Source organism: Drosophila rhopaloa, unplaced genomic scaffold (genome assembly GCF_018152115.1).
Source record: "Drosophila rhopaloa isolate 14029-0021.01 unplaced genomic scaffold, ASM1815211v1 contig_3, whole genome shotgun sequence".
Lineage (NCBI taxonomy): Eukaryota > Metazoa > Arthropoda > Insecta > Diptera > Drosophilidae > Drosophila > Drosophila rhopaloa.
The window spans coordinates 16,543,554-16,559,190 of record NW_025335123.1 but is presented as its reverse complement, the minus strand read 5'-3'; the positions used below and the strand labels follow the sequence as shown (position 1 = coordinate 16,559,190).

General features: G+C 37.5%; 1 protein-coding gene across 8 annotated transcripts in view; it reads left to right on the top strand.

The window, feature by feature from the left end:
* The window catches only part of LOC108050844 (low-density lipoprotein receptor-related protein 2), a 163,158-nt gene that overhangs the window by 21,983 nt on the left and 125,538 nt on the right, over positions 1-15,637 (top strand). For 3 of the 8 annotated variants that reach the window (XM_044461169.1, XM_044461173.1, XM_044461170.1), the window contains exon 2: positions 6,460-7,042. In XM_044461169.1, coding sequence (XP_044317104.1) covers positions 6,664-7,042 — 379 coding nt within the window. In that variant the 5' untranslated portion in view covers positions 6,460-6,663. Of the gene's footprint in view, positions 1-5,900; positions 7,043-15,637 lie in introns of all 8 variants that reach the window. The other 5 variants (XM_044461167.1, XM_044461168.1, XM_044461166.1 and 2 more) reach the window with 2 other exon arrangements.

Below are 15,637 nucleotides of genomic sequence, written 5' to 3'. Positions count from 1 at the left end.
CGATTGCTGATTCTGATTAATGGCTTTGGACTTGGGGATTGTGGACTGTGGATTGTGGATTGGGGATTGTTTTCTCTGACCCTCGAGGGCCTCGGATCTATTATTTGTTCGGTTTTAATTTATGGCGAGGTATCACATATGGGATATGGTGTATATATATAGCACCGATACCGAAACCGATGCCGTGTGAAAGCAAAAGCGAAACTCCATAGCTTAAGGCTTGAAAGCCATTTAATGCCAGGCAACAGCGATGTGCCGTCACTCACTCACTCATTCAGTTAGTCATTCAGTCAGTCAGTCAGTCATTCGGTTAGTCATTCAGTCAGTCAGTCAGTGGGCAAAAGTTCAAAGGGCATAAGCACCTCAACGAATTCCCCACTCCAACGTTTTCGCCAACAAATTGAGTGCACAGAAAAGGGATAATCGTGCCGAAAAGCTCCGAAAGGTTTTACACCGTCTCACCAACTTATCCTTCCCCCCCAAAAAAAAGAACAGACGAAATCTTCGATTTCTGTTCCGAATTTTTCGCTTTTAGTGCGCCAAGCTCAAAGGGAAGTTAAATGCTGAGTCTATTCGAAGAATTTCACTGTTTGTTCAGCGAAAAGAACGTAAAACACCCGGAAAAACATCGGAAGAAAATAGGCAAAATAACTTATGAATTTGTTATTTTAAGACTACAAAAGTACTGTTTCTATCGCTTGACATTTATTTATGGTAGATTAACCCAATTTATATATCAGTTTTTTTATTGATTCAAGTAAATATATTATAATTAAATTTGATCAATTTTATTTTATCATAGAGAATTATAGTCATATAATTTATGTAGTAAATATTTTTATTTTTATGGTAATGACGATTTTAATATAAATAACCAATAAATTATTTCAAAAAAAATTTAAAGAAGAAACAACAAAATTAGTTTAATATTTTTAAAAATGCTTTAAAGAAAAAGTTAAGTCCAAGTAACATAATCACTCATTTCCATCCAAATATAAGTGTAAATAGTCCATAATACCCTGTTTTGTGCAGAGAAGCATATAAATATCAGTTGGATATATAACTGCCTGTGTGTGGCAAGCGAAAAATGGCAATGTCCAAAAGTGGCAAAAGGGATTTCTGGCTGGCGTTGGCAGCCCCCCTTCGTCACTCCTTTTGCCAATCTGCCCTTGGGCCCGAAAATTGAAATCGAAGCCGTAAAGCAGCGGCAAAGGGATCGGAATCGGAATCGGGGTCCCTGGAAAAAGAGCTCAACACAAACACCAAGGAAATACAATAAAAATATTTACCATTGTCGTCGCGCAGGTGAGGCGGCATTCGAGGGCTGGGGGGTGGTGTAAAAGGGTTAAGGGGGGCTAACAGGGGTTAAACGAGGGGTGTGCGGGTAGCGGTTAAGCCAAGGGAAAAACGCTGCCTTGGACCTCCTTTTCAATGGCCAACGAAAAAACATCGTAATAAATAAATGAAAATGACGAGGGCAATTGATTTATGTTGCCGTTGCATAACTTTTATGCAGCACTGTGTGCGAGTGTGTAAATGGAGCCCACGAATTAGATTTATTTCGGTTTTCTTTCCCTTTTTCCTTTCAACCTGAATTACCTTAATGTTATCAGCAAAATGCTGTATTGCAGGCAAATGATTTTTTCATTATTCCTTTATCTAAATAAATTCTTTTATTTAATGTATTTTTGGACATATGTTTAGGTCTGTAGGGTATAATCACTTAATTTGATAACTTAATAATCTCTTAAAGATTCTGAAAAATTAATTTGTTTTAATAATTGCCAAATTATTCATCCGCTCGTTTTCTGCAGCGTTGACCAAAAAAACCTTTATGCCAAATGCAAATTCAGCTAGAAAATTGCGAGCCGCGAACATACATATGGATATATGCAGATATATATAAACTTCACCCATTAACACAGTTTTCACTCAGATATTTAACCCAAATAACAGAAACCCAGAGAGACAGACCGAAAACAGAAGACAGAAGAACAGGGAAAAGCCGAAGAATGAAACAGCAAAAGTCGTCACAACATCAAGAAAACCGAATGAGCGAAAGAAAGAAGCATTTCTTGGAGCTTGCGAAAAATGAGAAAAAAAGTTAAGCTTGAATAAAGAATAAAGAACAAGCCAAGAGATCCCAACGGGGCGAAAAATGGGGCTTACTCAAGTCAAATGCGGCGCCGCAAAGTGACTTTACTTGTTTTCTTGTGACCCACACACCGTAAATATTTTGCAGAATAATATTTTTAGGTTGAATAGGACTGATTCATACCTACAAAATGGTCCACAAATTGTTTGATTTTTATATAAAGATCTAAAACCGCCATTTTCCAAAAAAAACTATGTACTAAAGAAAATAAAAATACAAACTAAAAATGTTTATTGAAAAAGGAAAAATAATTAAAACAAATCTTTGATGTTGCTTATTTTTGAATGTTCAACTTTAAATCTAAATATTAAAATTTGCACTAGGAAATATTTTTAAATGCTTAGTTTTCTTGGATCATTTTCTTCTGTATATCCAGCAACGTATTTTACCTACGCTGGCACCTTTTTATCTCCTGTCGGTGCATGCAAAAACGTTGGAAAGCCATTGAATTTTTAGCCCCGATTTGTCAAAAGCAGAATCAACAAAACCCCCTTTTTATACAAAGTCCCCCATTTTCCCCATGCGCAAATCGCAAATCTCGCAATGAAAGCATATCAAAGCCAGAACACACGAAACAATGATGAATCAAGGTGAGAGTCGGGAAAAAAAGTGAAGATGGGAAAATGGGGCGGTGGAAAATTGCTGACTAGTTGCTGCCCAGCTGGAGGAAAACTCAAAGCTGCGCGGGGTCGAGGGGCAGGAGTTGGTGGCGTATCAACCTCCATCAGCATTTGGTTGACAATGGCAGAAGGTCAAAGAAAAACGAAAACTGGTGTGTGGGAAATTGGTCGGATTTTTCCCAATTGAATATTTCAATTTATGTGTGGCATATAAAAGAGGGAAATTCTTTTGCCTTTGAGCGCGGATAAATTTAACCAACAGTCTTAAATATCAAAAATTTGTTTGTTCAGATGTAGTTTTAAATATTAATTATATATGTTTGGGGAATAACAAGTGTTGTATAAATTGTATCTGTTGAAATCCAATTTCATTATTGAATTTACAATCAACTTCATATGAGAACTTAATTTGTTTATTGAACAAGGACTGTTTAAATTTCAGTTAAAGATTGTTTTTTAAGAACCGCAAAGATTTTCCCACAAAAACCTCAACTCGATTTTATGTCAACCAATTCCCGGTACGAAACGCTTTTCCCTTTTCCCCCAGACTCTTCTTCAATTTGTCATTTATTTTCCGCTTTATTTCTTTTGCCAGCACCCCTCCCATAAATACTTTTCCTTAATGTGAAGCAAAATTTAAATATTTCAATTGTGATTCCCTGTTTTTTTCCCCCCCCATCGGTGTTGTTGGCAACTTTTCTCTACTTTGGAGTATATTTTATGGCATTATTTTCATTTATTATTGGCTTGTCGGCGGCCTCTTCTTTCGATTGTTGTAAATTTGTATTTATATTTATTTTGTTTTGTTGTTATCATATTTCATATTCCTGACATAATGTGCACCTGATGCCCGGGCCGCGTGAGTCCAATTGGCCAAAAACATTTTGCGGTGCCGTCTTTGGATATCTTAAAACCACCAACCTTCTTCTTTTTTTTTTCCTCTCCCTCGCTTTTTTTTTGTTTTTTTTTGGGGATTTTTCCTGAGAGCTTTTCAGCGCGAACATTAGCGGGATTCTGGTTTCCAAGCGGGGAGTGCAATAAATCCAGATCCAAAATGATTTTCTGGGGGAGAGGGGCTTAGAGATGGTCGCGTGATTGGATCGTTAGGCAGGCCAGTCCCCTCATTCCCCTGGCCATTTCAATTTCAAGTTATGACGATGTCCTCCCCATAGCACCCCCCCACCCCCCTCCACCTTTAGCTCATTTTTTCCCCCACCTCCCCCGTGTTTTGCGGCCATTTTCGAAAATGGCTTTGGCAATTTCTTGGCTGCCGCGTAATGAAAACGGACAGGTGTGCACGGCCTGGCCAAAAAAAAAAAAAAAGAAACCAACTCCTCTCCCACCCCCTCCCCCTCTATCAATAGGACACCCCCTATCATCGCACACCGAATCCTGCGATTCCTGCGGCTGTTGCTGATTCGCGTAACTTTTCATTTGGGTGGTGAAATGTCGCAGATGATGATGGGCCGTGGGCTAAATGCTCATGTTGATGATAGCCCCACCGCCCATAGGCAATGTTGGATTTTCTCTGGAAAAATTTCCTGCATTTTCCATCGACTTGCACGGCAGACAGCGAGGTGCAAGTGATTTTTCAATGTGGCTTGGGGAAATTGGGAAAATGGAAATGTTCGTGTTTCAATCCCTAATGCCCTAGTCTAAAAAAAAGAATTTTCCTTTCAATATCGAATATAAATTCTTAAGCATTTTGAAGAAACTCTGAGAATGGCAATAAGCCTCAAATATATATAAATTTATAAATTGCTTAAAATAAGTTAACCTGATAAACGACCAATAATAGTTGCCATTCAATTAATTTTTATTTTGATTGAACCTGGAGGAATTAACATTACTACTTCCTAATGTATTTGATAATTGCTTGTTGCATTTAAAAATAAATAAATTACATGAAATGTAACGCATTTTAAAATAGGATTTCTCTCTTTTAAACTCGTTATAATAATACATCATTTGAAAATATCCAAGATGCCTAGCTGCTTTAGTAATATATATATTTCCGCCTTATTAAAATTCCTTTAGGCTGTTGACAATTTATATAATGTTTTTCCTAGCTCTTTGAGTGCATTTCATCTTTGACCCCAACTTTTGCTCTGTGTCTTTGCATTGCTTTTTCCTCTTTTGTTTTCCATTTTCTATTTGCCATTTTCTCATTTCGTTTTTTTTTTTTTGCAATTTTTTTTGTATTGTTTTTTTGTTTGTAATTTTGTGCGCCTAAGCTTGCCGTGCGTGAGCTTTTGTGTGTGAAAACAGGTTTCACTGATTTTCAATTTCAATTGTCTAATACCGGCTGGGCATGTGTGTTTGTGTGTGTGTGTGTTGTGTGTGTGCTGGGCTGCCTCAGCGAGTGTATTTTTTTTTGTGCCATTTTTATTTGCGCACATTAGCAATTTCTTTTGTTGACTCGTTGGCATCGTTGGGCCTACTCCTCAATCTGACCTAACCGCATGAGCCACCCACTTATTGTTGTTGTGCCGACCACCCACCACCCCCTTTTTGGTTTTCTTTTCGCCCTCCATTTTCTGGGAGATGATGTGCGTGATTTTCCACTTGTATGTGCAGGCATCTCCCATCTCCCACCGAACCCCTCCTTATTATGATCTCCGCTAGCTATTGTATTTGATTGTTGCTCATTTTTTAATACATTACTTTTTACTTATTTCGCATCCACGTTTTCCAGTTTTTTCTTTATTTTCTTCCTATCCTTCTACTTCTTCGCTTTCGTTTCGTCGAGCAATTCATTTGTGCTTTAATTTAATGTAATCTGCTCAATGTTCTATTTTCTTCCTCGTTTCCACGTCGCTTTCTTCTTTCGCTTTCTATGCGGTAATGCCACTTGATTCCAAGTCAGATCTTCCAATTGTATTCAAACATAATGACAGTTTGTGACAGGCGAAGTATATTGAATAACATTCGATTTTGTAAAGGAAATTAGAACAATAGTTTAAAAGTGAAACGAACATTTTCTGTCGAAATTCCAAAGTCAAATGTTAGAAGGCGAAATTCTTGATTGAAAACTTTAAGCAAATTAATCGTACTTAACTTAGTAATTGGAAAATACTCTGGATAAACATTTTGCTAACTTTTCTACCATTATTTTCTTCTTGCAGAATTGCAGTGCAAAAGAGCGCAGTGAAAACTTCAAGGGATATGCAATTTCCTTATCAAACGAAAGAGCCAGAAATAACAACAACAGCCGACAAGATGCCATCATCTCCGTCTCCCTCACACCATATTAATTTTTATTTTTCAAGTGTCTGAAATACAACAACCGACGGAAAACGAAAAAAAAAAAAAAATAATAATAAAAAAAAATAAATACGAAAAAGAAAATCGCGGGGAAGAGGAGAAAAGTTTAAAGACGCCGAAGGCAAAAGTTCACATAAAGCAGCCGAAAAAAGTTTTTCAATTATTGTAAAAAGTGTTAAAAAGATAGGGCCAACGCGAGCGAGCGAGCGAGAAGTAGCTAGAGTGCGAGCGAGACTGCCAGCAATTATCTTTCATAAGCAAAAAAGTTTAGCAGGCAAAAGAGCAAACGGAATAAGACGAACGGGCCGACGGGGGGAATTAAATTTAATTAATTGCTCTTTCAAGTGCCCCCAGTCACGCCCTCAAAAATAAATTACAAATATTAAACGCGTTAATTTTTCGCTTATTTCATTAAAGCAGCCCCACCAAAAAAAAAAAACAAATAAAAATCGTAAAGAAAGATAGTAAACAGGCAGACCGGGAGATTTTAAAAGGACTGAAGAAGAGCGGTGGTCAGAGAAGAGGTCACCGAAGAGGGTCACCGAAATCCGAAGTCTAAAATCAGGGACTTACATCGCAAGGATAAGAAGCGGAGAACCGAGCGAAGCGACCAACGAACCAAAAATGAATCCGACGCCCGTGGGCATTGGATTCGGATTTGGTCGCAAGCCGCCCAACAAGGCCAGAATGCGTTCCCGCTGGCGACCCCCGGCGACAGCCCTATTGACCCCTGACCCCGTCGAGGGCGACAACCCTGCCGCCGACCCGCTGCACGTCACAGAGGTCGCGCTTGAATCCTCCTCGCCCATCGGCGACCGCCATCCACAGCACCACCGAGCCATCGAGCCGAGGCTGGAACACCACCACGAACCACAGCACCACCGCCAGCGCGGCCAGTTGACAACCCTGGCGCTGCTGCTACTGGCCCTCGTGGCCCTCAGCAACCTGGAAACCCTGCTCGCCGTGCGCACCGAAGGACCACGTAACCGCCATGGATCACCAGGTGAGTCCTAGAAAATGAACTGAACTTTTAATTATTTTAAATATATCCTAATCATTATTGCTTGTAATATTAAAATATCTCGATAAAACTGAAAACCAAGAGGCTTTATCTTTTTCCTCAACTTCCTATATATATTTTCGAGATAAAATATGAATAAGTATTTAAAATCAAAGGTTATTGTACATAAAATTCTTTAAAAGGCACAGTAAGAATGAAATAATTTAAAGTCTTAATCGTATATAATTCATAAAATTATACTCATTATTTATTGAGGCTTGGCTTGGAAACTGATGTTTAATATTTATAAATGCCTTGAGCTGTCAAGTTGCTTTAATTTAATATTCAAAACATTCGCCTATCCCATCCTTTTGTCTCATTCAATGTCATTGATCCCCTTGCATTGACTCCCAACATTTCTCTTAAATTCCCCGACATGTTTGACTTATAAATTAGGGGGACTTTGTGACTTTTTCCACCCCCGCCCGCTGTGGAAATTGCATTTCCTTAATCTGCTGCCTCCATATATTGATTAGCACTTCACACCAGCAAATTAATGCACAAAGCGAACTGTTTGTGTGTGTGGCGGTAACTGGTCGTGTCACTTGAAAATCTTGCCCGCTGCATGACCAACATTTCATTCCATTCCCCTCGATTCCAACGAAAATTATAAACGCCGCAAGGGGCGAGGAAACCCCGGGAAGACAATCGAAAGAAAGCAGTCAGCCCACAAAAACAAACCAAGCCAAACCGTATATAAAAAAGACACTGAGATTCCAACTGAGCTGGGCAGGGAGGGCAAAATAAAAAATTAATAAAATTACAAAAATCGTTACAGACCGAAAACAAACGCCAGACAACACAAAAAAAAAAGGTAAAGCAAAAAAATGGGAAAAAAATCGAGTGGGGAGTGAGAGAAAAGCAAATCCCTCGCCACATTACCCGCAAATTCTTCGCGGCAAGACGATGGCGCAAAAGTGCACCAAGTCGGTGGCTTTTGGTTTCTGCCATAACTCGCTAAAATACAGGGTATCGGAAAAAATTATTTGTAGTACCTGGATGTGATTTTTATTTAACGTCTCCTAGGTTCGGCTCAGATATATTAAAATTAGAGCGGAGGATGGCTACAACTTAAGAATTCGCACATTCCCTTAAGAATACAAAAACCAAGTTTCTTGATAATAAATTATCTGCGAGATTAGCAACTATGAAATATTGTAAAAAAAACTTGTTTAGGGCAATAAAATGGATTTTAGGAATCAAATTAAAAACCCTTCATAACAAGTTTTTATAGTATATATTTATAGCCCTTTCCAGGAATAATTTTTTCTTACAATGTAGCAGTTTTAAAATTTTTGTATAACAGTCATAAGAATGCAAATTTGAACAGGTTTTTTTTTTATAACCCTTGATATTGAAGTACTGGGTAATCCCCATTCGTTAGCTCGTCGATCTGCCACTTTTCTAAAGTTGTTATTGCTGCTGTAGTGGCTGCTGTTGTTGCTAGCGCTGCCAGAAATTATGAATCAGGAAGTCTTAATAAACGCAATTTCAAGTCGTTAGTCACACAAAGTAGAAAAAATGCTGGAAGCTCTCGAGCCACGTCTTTGGCAGTGCTCTGAATTCTTATTTTTTCAGCGCTCTCTCACACGAACACACATCGGGCTATTAGCGCCTGTATTCTACGGAATACCATACTTTATATATGGGGGCGGTCATTTTGCAGTCGTTTTTGTTGCCGTTCCTGTTGCCGTTGATTTTAATTAAGTGAAACGTTTTAATGTGCGCCACAGATTTTCAGATTTTCAGATTTTCTGCCCTTGATGCAGGCGGTACGTAGTGTAGTACCAGTGGATTTTTTGTTGTGGCTGCGAAGGGACTTTCATGGGCAACTATGGGTATTTACTGTGTGTAGAGAAAGAAGAAATGTGTAAACAGTAAATGTCAAGACAAGCGATCAAATTGCTTATTAAAGCAAATGAAAAATGAGAAGGAAAATGAATTGTGAAAGCGTTGGTTAGGGGAGGAGGGGAGGAGGGGGGTGTGAGATAGCGAGGAGCGTTGATAAATGTCCAAGCGAGCGATTTTAAGCCTAACTGTGTGATGTTTTCAACGGAATTAAACAAATGTCATGAAATTCACAAGATAATCCGTTTAAAGAAACAAAAAACATTTTTCAACGCTTTTAGCCGCCTGTCAGCCAGTTGTCAGTTTATGCTTTATGATTTTGTGTTTACCAAATCGATAATTGTGGCGAAAGCATTCAAAATTTATGTTGCCACAAATTCGATTACTATGAGAATATTGCAAATTTTAAACCTAAATTTCTATGAAATATAGCAAAGTCAGCTTGCAACATATATTCAAACTAAATTGCAAATCTTTAACTTAACTTAATATTGAAAAATATTTCTGAAAGCCATGCGAATGCTACTTAAACACTGGTTTTTAAAGTCCGATTTCCGAGTTGCCTTTATGTGCCAGATATGACGAACCATTGATGTTGCTGCACTCTTTCTCAGATCTTTCACTTTCCTTAATTTCACTGTTTCTCAGATATCCGATATATACATATATGTACATCAAAGATATATCCAACAGAGAGAGGAAGATAGTGAGCAATTGCAGTACAAAGTCATTTAATGCAATTTGCTGATTGCGCTTGGCTGGTGATGCTGATGTTGCTGCTGCTGCTGCTGCTGATGTTGCTCGTGTCGTTCTTGTTGCTGATGTACCTTTTGACATTTGAGCAGTGCTGCTGCTGACAATGCAACTCTCCCACAGTGTGACGCACACTTCCGTGTCTCCCGGGGCCCGAAAACCCCCCGCAGTCACCATTCAAAGAGCAAAAGCCAAAGGCTGAAGAAATGGCCATAATGGCATTTAATAAACATGGCACAAACAAAATTTTCAGCGATTCCGGAGGGGGGGTGGTGTCTTTGTAAAGGGGGTATCTTGGAGTGGGGGCCTCATAACAACCGGCAACCGGATTCAAATTCCAGTTTCAATATGACGCCGCTGTTGCTGTTGCTGCTGTGATGTTGCTGCTGTTGCTACTGCTGCTGCTGTTTATGACGAGCCAGCGAGAGAATGACGCTGTTTGAAGGAGTCGCTTGCCTCATCATAATCATCATAATCAGCCCCATGATCATCATCATCATTATTATTATGCATTATCATCATCGCGAATGTGCTAGTTACAGAGTGACACCCATTTCAATGCAATGAAATGCAATGCAACGCACTGCAAGCGAAGGCAATGCAGTTGACGACGATGTCGGTGGACTGCCAACTTGATACCCTACTACCATAGGCTAGTCACGAATTTAAAACCAGCTTGTTCAACTCAAAACAAAAATGTTCGATTTTTAATCAATATTTTAAATGTTTTTCTTTAAACTCTTCTTCTTTAAAATAGATTAAATAATATAAAATTACTTAGAGCACTTATTGAGCTTTTTAAATAATTTATTAATAATATCTATATATAATCTAGAATTATATAAGTCAAGAATAAATTGTAGTTCATTTATTGGATATGTTTTAGAACTTCCAATACAGCTGATAATTTCCGATTTAAAAAGCTTTATAAAGATATTTATGCTGGTGTAAATGCCAAGAGCATTTCCCATTCGTTTTTACTTTTTAGTACGCAGCTGCGCCTCGCTTTCATTCGCTTGTTGCTGTTGTCATTTGGCCTTTAATCACAGACGACGGCAGCAACATCATCTGCAGCAGCAACATCAGGCGGCAGCGCCGGCAGCAACCGCAGCATCAGCAGCCAAAGCCACTGCTTCTTCTTTCCACTCACCAATACACTGGCAGGGCACTCACACAAAGGCAGTTGGCCAGTGGGTGGCTGTTGACCGCAAAGTTAATTGCAGTGTGTGTTGCAGTTGCCTTTTGTTGCTGCTGTTGCTGCAGTGGCTGCTGCTGCCGCCTGATGTTGCTGCTGTTGCGGTCGCTTGCCCAGTTGCGGGCAAATAACTTTGCTAATACTTTGACCAACCCAAAAGGCTCTCGGCAAACTTTGCCACCAATTGCAAACACACACAAGTTTACACTGCAAAAAACAAATCACAAAAAACCAGTCTTAGAATATAAATCAAAGCCTTCTAAGCACCTCTAAACTTTAAAGCCACAAAATTATAATTTTAATAACATGTAATCAAAACAGCAAATAAATATGTCCATTACGGATTTTGAAAGGCTTAAAAGTATTCATTGTAATTGCGAAAAATTTTTAATTTATATTTTAGAAAGGGAAATTGAATTTAACCATTGTAAGGTGCTTTGCGCAAAGCTTACCGATTTAATACATATTTAGGTTTTTTTTATTTTACTTCTCCTATTGTTTTGACCGCTGCTGTCGACTTTCGCCCAACGGTTTGGCAAATGTTCAATGCGCAACTGTCGCGGCCATTTAAATTGCATGCCAATGTCAATAAATATGCTCATTGGTGTATTCCGGTCTCCCTCGATCTCGATGTCAGTCGCCAAGGCGATCTGAAATCCCAGTCAATTTCTAGGCAAATCTAGCGGCATTTCGCCACTCTTGCCTTCTTCCCACCGAGTTGACAAGCTCAGGTGAAAACCAGTTCAAACTGCAATCTCCAAACGCAGTTGCATTGGCAGTCACTGCCTCATGCTTGGCTGCCTTATTGTTTTTTCCTCTGGCTAGCCGGCCGGCTCTAATTGTTGTTGTTGCTGTTGCTGTTGCTCTCAGAGTTGCCCCACCATACTTGAAAAAAAATAGATTCCTAAAAATTGATGCATTTTTTTAAAAAATATGTCTCTGCCGTCTACTTTTCATTATTTTTATCAGCCGAAGGCGCATTGAAAGTGAAATATTAATTTTTGTTTTAAAATAATTCTTTCAATTAAAAAAAAAAAAAATTTAGAAAAAGCGAAATGATAAGCTTATGTACTATTATGATTGGCCGACTCATTAAAACTTTAAAGAATTTTAGAAAAAAAGAGCTACTAAACATCTAATAATATATCATATTATTACTAGAAAGTAACTAAGAAAAATATGAAAGAAAAAGAATTTGAAGTTCGCTGCTTGAATCCTTTGATTTTAGATATATGAAAATTCAATAATATCGGTATCAAAAAATTCCTGACCATTAAATAAAAAAAAATTTCAATACATTGTAGCTATGTAAAGATTCTGGAAAAATTATACAATTTTATAATCATTTTATAATAATTCATAATATTTTAAAATTTAGATTAAACAAACTTTTTTGATACTAATGAATAGGCCTTATATTATCGGTAAAGTTATCATCTTCAATGTTTCTCGTTTTTATCACCATGATTTTTTGTTTTTATTTTTGTTGCATTCTCTTCTTCTTTCGTCTCGCTTCGCAAAGTGTGAGAGCGAGAGAGTGCGATGGAGAGGGGGCGACAAGGTAGGAGCGGGAGGGTGAATGCCGGTAATAACATCATAGGTCAGCCGGTCGTCTTTTGATTTTTGTTATTCTCTTTTTTTTTAAATTTATTTTATTATGTCTCCCCCTCCCCCGGCACTGGGGATGCCGTCTCTTTCTCGCTCGCAAAGGTATTTTTCAGCTATAAACAATTTTTTTTTTGTTTTGTTGCTCTTCACTCTCGTTGTCTGCGTCATTGTTGTTGTTCGTGTTGTTGATTTCATTATTGCTCCTTTGTGTGTGTGTCGCCGTTTTGTTGTTGCCTTTCTGTGTATATCTTTCTTTCATTTATTTATTTTCATTTTGCCTCTCTGTGGGTACGCTCTATCCCGCTCCCACCGATGTGCAGTATTTGGTGCCAGGCACCGGCGATCACCGTTTCAAGTAACAACAACTACAACAAGGGCAACAATGACAACAACAACCATTACAACTACAACAGACAGACACAATCGTTGCTCTCAGTGCATGTGCACTGTTTACAAGGAGTGCAAGAGAGACAGAAAGAGAGGGAGACAGACTAGAGTGGACCAAAAAACTACAAAATGATGTAATGATGATAAAAGGTCGTCCTGAAATTAAGAAATTATCCAACAATTTATATCTTTGAATGTATTCAGAGTGTGCGAAAACCATACTTAATTAACCAAAAAATCGTAAAATTAAAAAATAAGTTAAATTTTTACCACAATAATAATACGCTAATATAAATTGAATCTTGTAAATTATCTGTTTTATGTATATTTTTGGAACATATATTTTCAAGCAGTCGCAACACTACGTATACGCAATATATTTGAAAGACCTTCCAGCCTGAATTAAAATTTGTATTTATAAGATACATATTTATCTTCTGCAGATATCAAAAGGTCCAGTCTGCTAAATAAGGGAGAATGTACAGATTGAATGCAGATAGCTTGGAAAAAATCGTGTCATCTTTGTGCAATTTTGTTGCAAAGGCAATTGGATGCGCCTATTAAAACAAAATAAATGTATAATAATATACAATGTATACGAGTTATTATAAGGGCTTTCAATTGCAAAAATAACAAGTTATGGTAAAGGGCTGCTCAATATTTAACAACAATCTTGATCATCAATTTATCGAATGGAAGACGGATAATTTAAACAATAAGTCTATTTTCAAGATATTTAGTCAAATATTCATTGCTTCATTCTTCTTTCATATAATTTTGTAAGGTTTTTTTTTCTGTTTCATGTTTTGTTGTTGCCAATTTAAGTTTGTTTGGCCAACAATTTATTCCCCTCATTGCTTTTCGATTTATTTTCTCAGCATTTTCAACGAATCATTTGAGGCTTTAATGGCAAAGCATTCAAATCCCAACCAATTAAGCCCTAGTCAAAGTGAACAAAACGAAAATTCCGGGAAACCGACGACGTAAAATGAAAACTCGTTTTAAATTCCCCTTTTTAATTTGGCCAGAGATTAAGTTACCTATTTATTAGTTTATTTATTTCTATTTTTAGGCGAGTGGGATTTTTCCAAAATGTTGCACAAAGTTCACTTAATTTGTGTGGCTCATAAATTCTTAACGAAATATTTTCGGTTTGCTTTGGTCTGGTTTTTTCCACATTCACGAATGTGCGGCGCATCTAAATGGAAAATTTACTTTTTTAATTTTTTTGCGCAGCAGTTTGTTTTATTTTAATTTGGCATTTCGGGAAACACCTGCAAATGTTTTTGAATTTTGTACCTTGCTGCATTTAATTTAAATAAATACTGAGTTTGGATCGATATCGTTTCAATTATGGCAGCAAAGGGGAAAATAAGCCAAAAACATTTGGATATTAACGTTTTTGGCAACAGACATAAACCACATGGCCATGCAATTTTAAAGAGAAACGAGAAGAATTTGCCAATTTCCCTAAATTTTCGAATCACTCCTCCGCATTTCTTGTTAATAAATTCCTTTTAATTGACAGGCAAATTGGCCTCGACTCCAGGACGGTCCTCTTATTTGTGTCAACGCAACGAATCAATTTGCAATCCCCCCAATGAAAGATTCCGCAAAACGCTGTAATAATAAATAAATACTTGGAATCGCATTACGGTTTCCATCTACGACCACAAAAGCGAAAGCCATACGTAAACAATAACGAAACATGTTAAATAAATAAATAGGTTGACTAATCAAATAGCGAAAGGGGGGAATTCAGGATGAAAGCCTTAAATGTTCTGCTCGGAATTAATTATTTTCGAATACTACACAATCCGGTTTGTCTTAGGACTATAGGAGTATTGTTGATTGTATGCTTAGATATTTGTCCTTATTAAAGTAAGTGCCATTCCATATATAAGATTTAAGGTACATGAATAATTCAACCTAGTTATCCCATTTGCAGAGTTTGACCTTGTGATCCTTTGTTTTTATTTAATTAATTTTAATGTGTTTCATAATAGTTCGGCCAACTATGTTTAGTTTTGAAATGTAAACTATTAATTGAATACATTTAATTGAAATTTAAACAAATTTTTAGGGAGTTTTTGGCAAAACTTTCTCCTGTGGGGAAAGTGCAGGGAAATGGGAAAAAGCGAGGGTATTTTAGCGAATAGACTCTCTCTATATGCAAACCATGTGGCAACATGCATACCTTTACACACAACCAAACGCCGCATATTTTATGCATTCTAACTGTGCTTTCTAATGCCTGTCCTCGATGTGCGATAGTATGTGTGCCGGTGTGTGTATAGGGTGTGTGGGGTGTGTATAGGTGTGCCAGCTGGTAAAGTTAATTGTTTTTGAATAATTAATTACACACTGCGCGGCAACAGCAACAACAATGCAAATTTATATAACCAACAACGATGATAGAAAAACGGGAGGGGCAAAGGGAAAAGGGGGGTTAAAGGGGCTCGTGGTCCCCCAATAATAACAAAAGGCTAACGATTGTAAGCCGCCATCAATGTCAATAATGAGGTTTTGATTGAAGTTTTGACGGACATTTTTCAATTGGAAAATTTTCGTGGGCATGTCGCGAATTTGGAAATTAAGGGTACTTAATAATGGTGGGTCTTAAATGTCATGTTGTGAAAATGTGCGAGCGAGTTTGGCTTGTTTAAAATTTAATAGGGCAAAAACTAACACTAGTTTGTCTTTAAAGTAACTAAAAATAATATTAGCAAATTCTTAAAAATGTAGTT